We start from the raw sequence: 16136 nt of genomic DNA on the forward strand, positions 1-16136 counted from the left end.
CAGGTGGATTCTTTCCCACTGAGCCACCTGGAAAGCCCAACAGAGCTGATGAAGCTTTTAACAGGGTTGAGGAGTATTATACAAGGGATGTACCACAAGTTGGCTCTCCCTCTTATGAGCCTGGTAAAAGGAGCTGGGCCCACAGCATTTGGTCCTTTCCCACAATTTTCTGTGTCTGGGGAAAGAGCTCTTGGTATCCTGGTGGCCACCTCCACACTGGGTGGTCTTGAAATGAAGAATGGGTGAAAGACATACAAGTAAACAGAAAAGTATTCAATGAATGTAGAAAAGCAGAACTCAGGTGAGATAACATAATTTTTTGGTGAAAATATACAAATTATGCTCAAGAAATCTTCCAGCTGTCAACTAAATGGGACCACCCATCAGTACCATGCTTCATGCAGAGCAGAGAAAAATAGTCTTCGGAGTAGGCAAGGGTCTGCTTTTCCCCCTTTTAACCTGCCTTTTTAAGGGGAGCAGGAAGCTCTTTCTCCTCATCTCTCCAGTGAGAAAATTCTTGAAAATGTTATAAAATTGTTTTTCAAGTTAGCCAATTTTCTCAAGTCTCCCTGTAGGCAACTCCAGGGCAGAAGGAATCACAGAGTTCACTGGGAAAGTGAAAGAAAGTGCTATCTCTTTACTTAGGCCCAGTTTACAGAAGGAGAGCCCTGATGGGGAATCGTTTCCAGCTACCTTGAGAAAGCTGCACTTCAAGGGTGCTCTTTCTTTTTTAATATTTTTATTTATTTGTTTGGCTGCACTGGGTCTATGATGCAGCAGGCAAGATCTTTGACCTTCACTGCAGAACACTAAATCTTTAGTTGTGGCATGCAAACTCTTAGTTGCAGAATAGGGATCTAGTTCCCAGAATGGGGATTGAACCTGGGTCCCCTGCATTTGGGGCATGGAGTCTTAGCCACTGGACCACCAGGGAAGTCCTAAGGGTATACTTTCTCCCATGCATCATTCACAAAACCAGAAGCACAAGCGAGCACTTCACACATAACTCCTATGACTCAACTGTTAAAAACTTAATTATTGAGCAAGGCATTCTTTAGGGCAGGTAAGGAATGTGTTTGGTACTTTAAGGACAGTTACAGAACATCTCCAAGGAATAGTGAAATTGGTCCTTAGGACAGAGGTAAATCTGGGTACAGGTTTTCTCTCATACTTACAGCTATTGTAACAATGATCTGGTCTGCAAAAGCTGTCAAGGTCACTTTCTGCCAGACCACTCTCTCTGGTGCATTGATACATTTGAAAATATATGCAAATGCCTCATTGGTATTGAGCACAAAAGAAGCACCCAGTTGAGCTGATTTGTATAATAACACCTTGTAGTTAGTTCCCTCCCCCATCCCTCCCCTTTAATCTGCATTCCTCTTGCCTTACTGTGGGGGAGGTGGCTAAGATAACTACCAGAGAATGGGACTCTTGGCAGGGTAGCTCGTGATGTTTACTTGTTGGTCATCACCAAAGTGGAAAAGAGGCCATTCTTGATAGCGAGCAAGTTTGGAACAGTATCACACTCTACTAATATACCCTCAGATAAGACTAACACAAGGCCTGCATCCAAAATAGAAGAGACACGGTGCTGGAGAGAAAAGAAAAATGGAAAGGAGAGAAGAGAATCAGCAAGAGGGAAATGTCCAAGCAATTCATTTTAAAAAGACTTTTGTTAAAGTTTAAGCCTGTCAGTAAGAACCCATCCATCTGCAAAGAGGCAGAGACAAAACCATGACCTCTTTGCAGTAACTTGTAATGGGCATTGCAAACACTTAAGCAAGTCTTCAATTTGATCGGGGCTATCTAAAAATCAGAGAAAGTATCTGCTGGTAACTCACGGACTTCTTTTTGCAAACAGCTGAGTAAACAGGAACACAGAAATTAAGTGTAAATAGTATCAGCAATCAAACTGATGAATTTTGCTTCTGAAACTGATCATCAGACAATTCGATTATTCAAACAAGAATCATCCCATATGAACTACCGTCTGTATCTGGTGAAATAGTACAGGCCATGACCTGCTGGAATTCTGCTCTTTCATTGTAAACTAGGAGAGGAAAGTAGAGCAGAGAGCTTGGGGAAAAAACAGTGTAATGGCTTTCAAAGCATGGCAATTTTTTTTTCTTTTTTTTGCACGGATACAGAAATATTAGCAGAGAAATACATGATTTAACATAAGTATACTTTTAATTGCCCCCAAATAAAGAATACTGAATCTTCAAAAATCAACCAAAGAGGAGTAAATCAACGTTGTCTCCTATACTTACAGCTATTGTAACAACGGTGCGATCTGCAAAAGCTGTCATGACCACTTTCTGCAAAATGTTTTCCTGCCAAAAAATAAAAATAGAGTCTGAATTTTCTCTGGACTCCTTTCCGTTGCCAAAGTATTTTGTCCCCAAGAACAATGCTTCAACATGCCCAATCTCTTCTGAGAATTCTCACTCCTATCTTTTGCAGAAGGTCTAACAGGGAGCAGTGCCCAGCAGGGAGCTCAGGCTGGGTTCTGTAGTGTCTTAAAAATGTAAAGAAAACTCGGCTGATTAACTAGGAATGACTGATAGATTTAGTGCCAGGAAAATGAATGAGGAAAATGAAACCAAATGGGTGGGGAAATGCTCACTTAAGGTTATGCCACAAAAAGTTTGTATTCAAAACTAATAAAACCCTAAAACAGTGTTAAGTTTGGGGTCAGAAAAGGAGAAAATAAAATACATGCCAAAAATTTGGATTTTGACCCATAAAAGTACATTCCTGGCAGGAACTATTTTTATTCCCACCACAAACCATTGTTGTTGTTCAGTCGCCAAGTCACGTCTGACTCTGCGACCCCATGAACTGCAGCATGCCAGGCTTCCTGTCCTTCACTATCTCCCTGAGTTTGCTCAAACTCATGTCTATTGAGTCAGTGATGCCATTCAACTATCTCATATTCTGTCGTCCCCTTCTCCTCTTGCCCTCCATCTTTCCCAGCATTGGGGTCTTTTCCAATGACTTGGCTCTTCACATCAGGTGGCCAAAATATTGGCGCTTCAGCGTCAGTCCTTCCAATGAATATTCAGGGGTGATTTCCTTTAGGATTGACTGGTTTGATGTCCTTGCAGTCCAAGGGACTCTCAAGAGTTTTCTCTAGCACCACAGTTTGAAAACATTAATTCTTCAGTACTCAGCCTTCTTTATGGTCCAAATTGTTATTATATTTTAAAAGATATTTCTTCCTCTCTCCTCAATAAAAAGGCTCAGTTACCGAAGTCTTTATGTGAAGTTGTTATTTCTTCCAATCACATGACTTATTGCCAATTAATTCATTCTTATTCTCCCCTTTTCTCTCTCTCTCGTTTCTGTTGAGGCAGTACTATCCTTATAATAACCCACAATGTTATAAGAACTTAGTAATTAAAACTAATTTTAATGTAGTTAGATTTAGCAAAATGGCTTCATTAGAAACAGCTTCATTGCTTTAAATTATCTTAACTTGGAGAAGATATATAACTTCGTATAGATACTTTAACTGATTGCGCTCTATGCTCGGTTGCTCGGTCTGATTCTTTGCGACCCTATGGGCTGTAGCCCACCAGCCTCCTTCTGTCCATGCGATTTTCCAGGCAAGAATACTGGAGTGGGTTGCCCTTTCCTCCTCCAGGGGATCTTCTCTACCCAGGGATCAAACCCATGTGTCTTTTGTCTCTTCATTGCAGGTGGATTCTTTACCACTGAGCCACCAGGGAAGCCCAGTTTAACTAATTAGTCTTACTTAATACAAAGAAAGGAAGCCTGGCGTGCTGCAGTTCATGGGATCACAAAGAGTTGGACACAACTTAGTGACTCAACAACAACAACAACAACACAAAGAAATGATGTCAAATTAACATCTCCATATATAATTGGCTCTTAATAATCTTGAAGCTGTTTCATCTTTCTGGATAGTTTTATTCAATCTAAAGTATACAGCAAGAAAAGAAGTAAGGTTTTTTTGTCCTTTCTGATGCCAAACTTTTAATATCAAGTTCACTTTTATAAGAACAACATTAATAGATAGCTCATAACATTTGCAGTTCAATGTGACATTTTCCCCACTCAGTCACAACCTTCAAACAGATCCTTCTTGGACATATTTGATGTTTTTTTAAGATTTTAATTTTCATTTTGTATTGGAGTACAGTTGATTTGTAACGTTGTGTTAGTTTCAAGTATACAGCTAAGTGATTCAGTTATATATATATATACATATATCCATTCTTTTTCAGATTTTTTCCCTTTTTAGGTTGTTACAGAATACTGAATACAGTTCCCTGTGCTATACAGTAGGTCCTTTTTGATTATCTATTTTATATATATAGTGTGTATATGTTAATCCTAAACTCCTAATTTACCCCTCCCCTCATTTGACACTTTTAAATGATCTCTTTCAAAAGGCAAAGTTTCTGCCTTATTACCATTAATACATTGAGAGGGCCATTATTAATTCTAGCCAGTATTAATTTAGTGAATTCCTCTTCAAATTCCATTAGAAAATGATTGGTTTTGATTATCAATAGATTCTATTAAACAGTGATTTGCATACTTCATTTTAGAACTTCCATGGCAACACACCTGAATACTTGAATACAGGACAGCAGTCTCATCAACTGAGCCCTGGAATTCTACTCTCTTGAGGATTAATCAAAAAGTGATGGCAAGTTTATTTGATGCTTATTGGACAACAGGAGCTTCTTTAAAACAAGAGTCAAGTCTCCTTTATTGAAATTCTCAACGTGCTATACCACTAGTTGATCAAGGAGGTAGTTGAGAAGACACTGAAAACAATAGTCCTGAGGATATTCAGAACCCAGTCAGGAAAAATAAATTGTAATTTTTGCACGCATTTCTTCGACTCATCAGTTGAAAGCAGCTTAGATGATGCACTCACCGTGGCCATGTCGATGGAAGCCGTTGCTTCATCCATGATGAGAATACTGCTTTTGCGGACAAAGGCCCTGGCAAGGCAGAACAGCTGTCTCTGTCCAACGCTAAAATTCTCCCCACCTTCAGTGACAACTGCATCTAAATGAAAAAAAAAAAAAAAAAAAAGCAAGGACTTCACTAAAGAAATGATATTAACACTTTCTTTAGGCAACATAGAGGAAAACACATGATGTCCTATAAAAACCTATTGATATCACTTTGTACTGGTGCAAGGATTTCATTTTGGAAAAAGCAAAGAGGAACTTTACTTGGGGAAAATGAAGATGATCCTGGGCCATCTTATGTTTGACAGTAGGTGGTAAATTGTCTCCTTATAGTAGGACATAAAATGCTGTTAAACATTTTAAAGACTGGAAGACCTTCAAGATGATTCAATTATCTGATGTAATTATCCAAGGCCCAGAGAAATGAAGTGACTTGCTCAAGATCATACAGATAACTGGTAGCAGAGCTTAGTGAGAAACAGAATATTCTCAACTCCAATACCTATTCTCTTTCCATTATATCGTCCCCTTGGACTCTAAGCTCCAAGTCAGTAAGGACTTATTAATGAATCCCCAGTACTTATCAATGAACATCTGACATAGCACCTGAATAGAAAACCTTGTTGCATGGATAAGTGAATTATGTCCTCATTATAGTTTCCTTTTTTTGGTTTTCAACCACATTTTATAAACTACTGCTGTGAGTTTAGCTTAAATTCTATTTCCAAGATGACCTATTTAATTAGGATTCACAGACATTGTAGTAGGGCTCCAAGGGGCAATTTCTATTGATTATTGTCTCACTGCTTCAAATTCTTATAATTCCTCATGCTTGGAGACTATGCATCTATTCTCCAAATTTTAATGTATATAAAAAATAAAAAGGAAGCATGGAATGATGAATGTTCTTCACTAGAACTGGTCTGAACCAGATCATTATCAAACCATTGAAGCAATCTTTATTAAGACAATGAACATAAACAGCATTCAATTACAGAGCATAAATATAATTCCTTGTTGCTTACACTGTCCCATAATTCCCAAATACTATGCCCACAATTCAAAACAGGTACAGTCAGGTCTCATATTAGTGAGGAGAACTATATAGATATAATTATCTTTCCAAGTACTAATGGGGGAAGGGCAGAGTCTGAAAATCACTAGGGGAAAAAGATCTACAAGCATTATCTCAAGTAGACTTTTCAATTTTTCAAGTGCTTGCTGGACTTTCCAGAGGAGACATCAAAAATTATTATGGGAAAGTTCATCCAGACCTCTGGAATTATTCCCATTGTCTGACACTGGCAAGGTCAGTAAAACTATCCTTAAAGACATGCTGTCTCCACTTTGTTGTGGATGTCTTTTTCTTCGGACTGAATTATAATCATAAAAGGTATTGTTTTTGAGAGGCCCCACTTCCCAAATAAGTTAACAAATAAATATACTTTTATTCTGTAGGTTGATTAAAAAAAATTAGATGGCAACAATACAATTTGGCAACTACACATTAAGCATTAAAATTAGAATATCAACCATTATCTTTCAGATGCTTTCTTAAATGAGTTTAGATTTTAAGGAAACAGAAGTCCAAAACTACAGATGTTCACTTTCATGAATGAAAGACTATATCATGAACTCTCCCTTGTTTCATTAATCATGTTTTTCTTTTGTTATTCATGTTGTTCTTTTGTTTTTGTCATCAATTATTTGCCAGAAATTATACTACACGACAAATAGATGGGGAAACAATGGAAACAGTGGCTGACTTTATTTTTGGGGGCTCCAAAATCACTGCAGATGGTGACTGAAGCCATGAAATTAAAAGACGCTTACTCCTTGGAAGGAAAGTTATGACCAACCTAGACAGCATATTAAAAAGCAGAGACATTACTTTGCCAACAAAGGTCCGTCTAGTCAAGGCTATGGTTTTTCCAGTAGTCATGTATGGATGTGAGAGTTGGGCTATAAAGAAAGCTGAGAGCTGAAGAATTGGTGCTTTTGAACTGTGGTGTTGGAGAAGACTCTTGAGAGTCCCTTGGACTGCAAGGAGATCCAACCAGTCCATCCTAAAGGAGATCAGTCCTGAGTGTTCATTGGACTGATGAAGCTGAAACTCCAATACTTTGGCCACCTGATGCGTAGAGCTGACTCATTTGAAAGGACCCTGATACTGGGAAAGATTGAGGGCAGGAGGAGAAGGGGACGACAGAGGATGAGATGGTTGGATGGCATCACCGACTCAATGGACATGGGTTTGGGTGGACTCCGGGAGTTGGTGATGGACAGGGAAGCCTGGTGTGCTGCGGTTCATGGGGTCATAAAGAATAAGACATGACTGAGTGACTGAACTGAACTGATGCTACCTCTGGGGCTGAATTCATATCAGGGATCTAGAAGGATTCCATATGCCATGGAGCAACTAAGCCCATGTGCCACAACTACTGAGTCTGTGCTCTACAGCCTAGGAGCTGTGGCTACCAAAGTCCTCGTACCCTAAAGTCCATACTCCACAAGAGAAGCCACTGCAGTGAGAAGCTGGAGCACCACAACCAGAGAATAGCTCCCACTCGCCACAACTAGAGAAAAGTCTATGCAGAAACAAAGACTCAGCACAGCCAAAAATAAACAAAAATAAATACATGGAGCTTTAGTGCTAGAATTATGTGATTCTAGGATAAAATGTAGATATGTAGAATTCATTGCATATATAAAAAAATAAATGCATCATTTAGAAAAAATACCTAGACCTCCTGGTAGGGATTTGACCATGTTCTTCAACTGAGCAATTTCAAGAGCTTCCCAGAGTCTGTCATCTGTGCATTTGCATTCTGGATCTAAATTAAATCTGTAGGAAAAAACATCAGTTAGTGAATAAATTTTAAAAATGACTGTTTAATATCTGCTTGCTTATTGCTGTTCTTCCCGAAAGATGGTAATCCTATTTGTTTTGGCTCTTGCTGTATGCCCAGAATCTACAACAGTGCTTAGGATAGAACAGGCATTCACTTCATGCTTGGTAGGTGAATGAATGATCTGAGTTTTATGAGCAATGGTTTTCTGATGACATAATTAGTAAGTTTGAATTAATGATATGATTTGATAAAATTCATTAAATTAGGTTCATCCACTTTCTTATTACATTTTTTGGGAAAATCTCTAAGAAATATTTTTAAATTTATTTTATTAAAAAAAAATTTTTATTGGGGTCCAGTTGCTTTATTATGTTGTTAGATTCTGCAAAGTGAATCAAGTATATGTATATGTATATATACCTTTTTTTTCAGATTAACTTCCCATTTAGTTCACCACACAGAACTGAGTAGAGAAAATCATAATTCCAAAAGATACATGCACCCCAATGTTCACTGCAGGACTATTTACAATATCCAGAACATGGAAGCAATCTAAATGTCCATCAACAAAGAAATAGATAAAGAACATGTGGCGCATATACACAATAGAATATTACTCAGCCATAAAAAGGAATGAAATTGTGTCATTTCCAGAGACAGTGATGGACCTAGAGACTTACACAGAGTAAAGTAAGTCATATTTTGTTCAGTGTAATTTGAATAGTATCTAGCTAATCATTCCTATGGAACTAATGTTAAATATGTAAATCTATATGGAAATATACAATGCTATTTCAGATGAGTTATGCTGTACAAACCACAGTAATAGTATTCATAATAAATATATTCAGAGATAGAGATTTCTATCATATTGCTAAATAGTCTGGTACACCTAGAAGTTTTAACTGAAGTAATTTTACAATGTGGCTCAGATCATGAACTCCTTATTGCAAAATTCAGGCTTAAATTGAAGAAAGTCTTCTTGATAGCTCAGTTGGTAAAGAATCCGCCTGCAATGCAGGAGACCCCAGTTCGATTCCTGGGTCGGGAAGATCCACTAGAGAAGGGATAGGCTACCCACTTCAGTATTCTTGGGTTTCTGTTGTGGCTCAGCTGGTAAAGAATCCACCTGCAGTGCAAGAGACCTGGGTTCGATCCCTGGGTTGGGAAGATCCCCTGGAGGAGGCAAAGGCTACCCACTCCAGTATTCTGGCCTGGAGAATTCCATGGACTGTGTAGTCCATGGGGTCACAAAGAGTTGGACACAACTGAGTGACTTTCACTCACTTCACTCACTTCTTCAGGGAAAAATACTAGACCATTTAGGTATGACCTAAATCAAATCCCTTATGATTTTATAGTGCAGGTGACAAAGAGATTCAAGAGATTAGATCTGGTGGACAGAGTGCCTGAAGAACTATGGACAGAAGTTTGTAACACTGTGACCACATCACCCCCAAGAAACAAATGCAAGGCAAAATGGCTGTCTGAGGAGGCCTTACAGATAGCTGAGAAAGGAAAATAAGTGAAAGGAAAAGGAGAAAGGGAAAGATATACTTAACTGAATGCTGAGTTCCAAAGAACAGCAAGCAGAGATAAGGAAGCATTTTTAAGTGAATAATACAAATAGAGGAAAACAATAGAATGGGAAAGACTGGAGATCTCTTCAACAAAATTAGAGATACCAAGGGAACATTTCATGCAAAGATGGGCACAATAAAAGACAGAAGCAGTATAGACCCAAGAGAAGCAGAAGAGATTGAGAAAAGGTGGCAAGAATACACATAAGAACTTTATAAAAAAATTCTTAATGACTCAGATAACCACTAAGGTATGGTCACTCACCTAGAGCCAGACATCTTGGAGTGTGAAATTAAGTGGGCCTTAGGAAGTATTACTATGAACAAAGCTAGTGGAAGTGATGGAATTCCAGCTGAGCTATTTCAAGCCCTAAAAGACGATGCTATGAAAGTGCTGGCTGATTCATATCAATGTATGACAAAACCCACTGAAATGTTGTGAAGTAATTAGCCTCCAACTAATAAAAAAAAAAAAAAGAAAGTGCTGCACTCGATATGCCAGCAAATTTGGAAAACTCAGCAATGACCACAGGACCGGAAAAGTTCAGTTTTCATTTCAATCCCAAAGAAAGGCAATGCCAAAGAATGTTCACACTTCTGTACAATTATGCTCATTTCACATGCCAGCAAGGTAACATTCAAAATCCTTCAAGCTAGGCTTTGACAGTACACAAACTGAGAATTTCCAGATGTACAAGCTGGATTTAGAAAAGGCAGAGGAACCATAGATCAAATTGACAACATCCACTGGATTACAGAGAAAGCAAGGGAATTTGAGAAAAATATCTTTTTCTGCTTCACTGACTATGCTAAAACCTTTGACTGTGTGGATCACAACAAACTGTGGAAAAATTCTTAAAAATATAGGAATACCAAACTACTTTAACCTGCCTCCTGAGAAATGTGTATGCCGGTCAAGAAGCAACAGGTAGAACCAGACACGGAACAATGGACTTGTTCAAAACTGAGAAAGGAGTACGTCAAGGTTGTATATTGTCACTCTACTTATTTAACTGACATGCAGAGTACATCATGCAAAATGCTGGGCTGGATGAATCACAAGCTGGAATCAAGACTATTGGGAAAAATGTCAACAATGTCAGATGTGCAGATGATACCACCCTTATGGCAGAAAATGAAAAGGAACTAAAGAGCATCTTAATCAGGGTAAAAGAGGAGAGTGAAAAAGCTTGCCTAAATCTCAACATTCAAAAAACTAAGATCAGAGCATCTGATCCCATCACTTTATGTCAAATAGATGGGGAAACAGTGGCAGATTTTATTTTCTTGGGCTCCAAAAATCACTGCAGATGGTGACTGCAGCCATGAAATTAAAAGACATTTACTTTTTGGAAGGAAAGCTATGACAAACCTAGACAGCATATTAAAAAGCAGAGATATCACTTTGCCAACAAAGTCAAAGCTATAGTTTTTTCCAGTAGTCATGTATAGATGTGAAAGTTGGACCATAAAGAAAGTTGAGTGCTGAAGAACTGATGCTTTCAAATTGTGGTGCTAGAGAAGACACTTGAGAGTCCCTTGGACTGCAAGGAACTCAAACCAGGCAATCTTAAAAGAAATCAACCCTGAATATTCATTGGAAGGACTGATGCTGAAGCACCAATACTTTGGTCACCTGATGTGAAGAGCTGACTCAGTGGAAAAGACCCTGATGCTGGAAAGATTGCAGGCAAAAGGAGAAGAGGGTGGCAGAGGATGAAATAGTTGGATGGTGTCACTGACTCAATGCACTAGAATTTGAGAAAACTCTGGGAGACAGTGGAGGACAAAGGAGCTTGGAGTGTTACAGTCCATGGGGTCACAAAGAGTCGGACAGAATTTAGCAACTAAATAACAACAACTTTACAATTAAATATTAAACAATCTTACATACATTTTCTCTTTGAGACAAGGCATATTCAGTAAAAGGTGACAAACATTTTGCAATGAAATAGATGAAGCAGGGGAACAAGAGAGAAAAGAGACTGGATGGAATAACAGACATGATCTAATGGACAGTAACAGTGAACTCTAGAGTCAGACAAACTTTATTCGGAATGGCAGTTCTACCACCAAGTAAGTGTGTGAACTTGACTGAGCCACAGCTTCTCTGAGATTGAAAATCCTCGTCTGTAAAATGGGGACAATAATATAAACCCTTGAGCAGCACTGTGAGGACTCAGCCAAGAGGAGATGCCTCCATTCTCTTTCTCTTTTCTTTCTTGAGAAACAGCAAGCCAGGCATGGGAAAGAATGTGGCAGCTTCTTCAGAGCAATTTTGGTGGAAAGAAAAATTGTGAGGGGTGGAAGAGAAGCAAGGTATTTACCAAACTTAGTATCTGTTGAGCCCAAGCCAGACACACAAAAGACAGGCAGCACATCTGTAGGGTGGACACCTCAGCAATGTCTGCCAAGAATCACCGTCCTCAGGTACAGAGGGAAGGGTGGTGTTTGTGGAGTTGAACAGAAGAGATGAACTTTGGGGGGGACACAAAAGATGGGCATGAGTTTGCACAAACTCCAGGAGATGGTGATCGACAGGGAAGCCTAGCATGCAGCAGTCCATGGGGTCACAAAGAGTCAGACATGACTGAACGACTGAGCAACATCAACAAAGGGTGGGGTTCTTTAGATTAATTCAGCCATTCTAAGTGCCTCAATCCAAACGGTGGGACAGAACATCTGACCTCATCATCCTGGTGACGACCTTTCACACCTACCTGAAAAGCAACTCTGAGTAAAACCCTCCTATGAGCCAAAGGGTAAATACTGAGGCACATGAGTTTCTGTTGAATACATGACCTACCGAATAGAACCGCTGAAGAGTATGGGATCCTGCAGAATGATTGAAAGCCTAGAACGTAGTGTGTGCAGTGGCAGTTTGGAAATGTCTATCCCATCAATGACAATCTTTCCTGTTAAAGAAAAACAAAAATGGCAGGCCTGTAATAAAACCACAAGTAAAATAATATTTGTTTACCAATTGGAAGTGCTTTCCTAGTTCAGGATTGAAATTCAGAAGATGATGCTTTCCATGTAAGTCTTAAAAACATCATGATATGTCTCTAAGAAAAACAGGCATTTTGGTGATGTTTTCTTTTTTTTCTCTCTTTTACTTTCTTTCTTTATTCTCTTTCTTTCTTTTATTTTCTCCTAAAGGGATTTCTACTTTTTACTGTTTACATGGTTCATACGAACCAAAGGTACTCTTTTCCCTAAGTGGTCTTCTTTACAGTATTCCTCTATACTGTTCCCAGCTTTATTTTGTTTCATAGGACGTTCTATTATACACATTTATTGATCTTTTTGGGGCTTCCCTGGTAGCTCAGTTGGTAAAGAATCTGCCTGCAATGCAGGAGACCCAGGTTCAATCCCTGGATCAGGAAGATCCCCTGGAGAAGGAAATGGCAACCCACTCCAGCATTCTTGTCTGGAAAATCCCCTGGACAAAGGAGCCTGGCAGGCTACAGTTCATGGGGTTGCAAAGAGTTGGACACGACTTAGCAACTAAACCACCACCACAAATCTTTTTAATCGTGTGGCTCAGACAGTAAAGAATCCACCTGTAATGCAGGAGACCTGGGTTCGATCCCGGGTTGGGAAGATCCACTGGAGGAGGGCATGGCAACCCACTCCAGTATTCTTGCCTGGAAAATCCCCATGGACAGAGGAGCCTGGCAGGCTACAGTCCATGAGGTCACAAAGAGTCGGACACAACTGAGTGACTAAGCATAGCACTCTCCCCAAACTAGAATATCAGGTTATTGAAGATGGGCATTTTTGTCTGTCTTATTCACTCATTTATTTACTTACATATTTCAAAAATATTTTTACTTTGTAGTGGGGGATAGCTAATTAACAGTATTGTGTTTATTTATTTTTAATATTTGTCTTTCATTTATTTTTTGGCCACACCAAGTGACATTCAGGATCTCAGTTTCCTGACTAGGGACGGAATCTGTGCCCTCTGTAATGGAAGCTCAGATGCTTAACCACTGGACTGTCCATGTCAGTCGCTCAGTCATGTCCAACTCTTTGCAACTCTTTGCAGGAGGCCTGCCAGCCTCCTCTGTCCATGGAATTCTCCAGGCAAGAATACTAGAGTGGGTTGCTATTCCCTTCTCCAGGGGATCTTCCTGATCCAGGGATCGAACCTGGGTCTCCTGCATTGCAGGCAGATTCTTTACCATCTGAGCCACCAGGGAAGTCCCAAGAAGAAAGGCTTCCCTGACTAGGAAACAAACCTGAGCCACAATGGTGAGGACGTTTATTTCTAACCACTAGACCACCATCAGAGAAGTCTCTTTGCTCATTTATTGATTGAGGAGCACAGTACAGTACAAGTAAGAAAGTAAATTCTATCGTAAATTCTATAGGCATCAACTCTTAGTAAATTTCACTGTACATGAACTTGTGCAATCTTGATGACTTTTCCTTACCTTGATTGATTGATTTTATGATCTTGTTTTGTGCAAAGATAATATTGCTCTATGAGATAAGCATGCTAAGAGAAGGATGGCAATTAGAGTCCCTTTTCTGCTGGATTTAGATTCAAGAGCAGGTAAAGTGATTAGCTTAAACTTTCTTCTGGGTATAATATATTATCTATTAAAATCTCAATTGCCTAATGGTATTAAAAAGATAATCAGTCATCATAGTCCTCTTGGGGGCTGAAATGATGTTTCTGAACTCATGAGACTATGGCTAATCTAATATGTTCCATCATAATGACAGTTTTTTAATGAAAAGTTTCAATCAATTGTCTTGGATCCTGTAATTGGCTTATAATGCAAATCCCACAGAAAATCCTTAAAGGATCTGTGTATCATTACCAGCCATGGAAAGAGCGAGCTGCTCATCTAGAGGTGGATAGCTATCTCTTTGCTAAATCTAAGTCCCAAACCCTGCAATGACCACAGTTCAACTTCATTGTTCATAAACTGACCTCTTTATTTCACTGAGTTGTTGTGTAGATTAAATAGTGTAACCTGTCAAGTATAATAAAAATGTGAAATACTATCACTATTATCACAATGATTAGAGATAATAATATTTAAGCAATTATTGAGTTGATGGCTCCCCTTTCAGTCAAGATGGCATATGTGCTGGCCTATTTGTAGGTCACTTAATAGACTAAATAATGTGACATATTTTTTCTAAAACAAATGTTAGATTACTTCCATGTATGATACTATTAATAATTTTGCAGATGAATAAATATTTTTGTATATTGTCAACATGTCCTCGGCACTTTATTAGCAATGGTCACCTCCTCCCAAAACATCCAACATCATTAAACCATGTTATTAAGAAGATGATAATAAGAGTCATGCACTAAAATTAAAATTCAGATTATTTATCTCCTTTTTTTTCCTTTAATGGAAAGAAATGTGCTTTTAGTTTGCAGGAAACTAGACAGTCTTTTTCTCTCTTCCTTCTTGAAATGCCACTTCCATCTGCTGTTCTTCATAATGAGTGGCCTTGTTTTCATTTTACTAATTTAACAAAATTCTTTAACAGTAATTTCTAGAGCTGAGTTTAGGGCTAATTATTTTATTTCTCCAGTTCCTTTTTTTTTTCTTTACTCCTAAACTGTTTATCTGGGATGTGTGCATGCTCACTTGTGTCCAACTCTTTGTGACCCTGCAGACTACAGCCTGCCAAGCTCCTGTGTCCATGGGATTCTCCAGGCAAAAATACTGGAGTGGGTTGCCATTTCCTCCTCCAGGGGATCAGGGATCAAACCCATGTCTCCTGCATCTCCTTGCATTGGCAGGAAGATTCTTGGCCACTGAGCCACCCAGGAAGCCTATTTATCTGGAATACCTGCCTCAAATCATGGACTGTAGGACACAATAGTAGTTATAGCAGTAGTAATGTGTGCTCAGTCGTGACAGACTCTTTGTAACCCCATAGATTGTAGCCCACCAGGTTCCTCTGTCCATGGGCTTTTCCAGGCAAGAATACTGAAGTCATTCTAAATATATTTTTATAATATATATATAATTATATATAATAATAAATATGTAAATATATTTAGAAATATATAACTTTATATATAAATAATATAATAAATAAATAAAATAATAAATATATTATTGCAGGACTAGGTAAGTAGATGTTGCTTTTTTTTTAAAGAGAGAGTATCACATGGCTAATGAAAAAGTTTAGTTAGTAACTCACCATCAAATATATCCACCATTCTGAAGAAAGCCAAAGACAATGATGACTTCCCACTGCCAGTGCGACCACATATGCCCACCTAAGAAAGCAACTGTCACTCAGAGAGAAGAGGACTCAGACAAAATAAAAAAGTAGGCAAAGCATTCTTAACTTAGATAAGACACCATGATAAAACTGCAACTCTATTTAAACAGTTACATTAAAATTGTCATTCTCTTCTCAGGTCTCCCTTCTGAGTTATCATTATTAAGATAACACAAGGTCTTCAAATCTTCAATGATTCCACTAGGACTCTTTTTTAATTCTATATGGTTGTATTTTTTACCTCTGTGGCTTCATTTTTCCATTTAGTATATCATTGACCTAATAAACAAGTACTCCACTTTGTCTCAGAAGTGATGATTTTATTATGTAACAAAAAGTAAAATGAGCCCATTTTTCTGCACACTTGCTCTTTTTACAATAACTAAAATAAATCATTGTGGGGCCAGAGCTAGTAAAAACACAAAGGTTCTCAAGGGAACATCTGGAATGGGCATGAGCCAAAAGCTAGAAATTTTGAAAAA

At 38.5% G+C, this 16136-nt stretch overlaps 1 protein-coding gene across 3 annotated transcripts in view; it reads right to left on the minus strand.

Moving 5' to 3' along the window:
• Nucleotides 1–16136, minus strand: part of ABCC9 (ATP binding cassette subfamily C member 9) — a 149342-nt gene that overhangs the window by 5171 nt on the left and 128035 nt on the right. For all 3 annotated transcript variants that reach the window (XM_061125119.1, XM_061125117.1, XM_061125118.1), the window contains exons 35-39: nt 15571–15649; nt 12194–12302; nt 7697–7800; nt 4916–5049; nt 2274–2336 (exon numbers count right to left, since the gene is read on the minus strand). In XM_061125119.1, the coding sequence (XP_060981102.1) occupies nt 2274–2336; nt 4916–5049; nt 7697–7800; nt 12194–12302; nt 15571–15649 (489 nt within the window). The remainder of the gene's footprint in view (nt 1–2273; nt 2337–4915; nt 5050–7696; nt 7801–12193; nt 12303–15570; nt 15650–16136) is intronic.

The sequence above is a fragment of the Dama dama genome, chromosome 22 (genome assembly GCF_033118175.1).
Source record: "Dama dama isolate Ldn47 chromosome 22, ASM3311817v1, whole genome shotgun sequence".
NCBI lineage: Eukaryota > Metazoa > Chordata > Mammalia > Artiodactyla > Cervidae > Dama > Dama dama.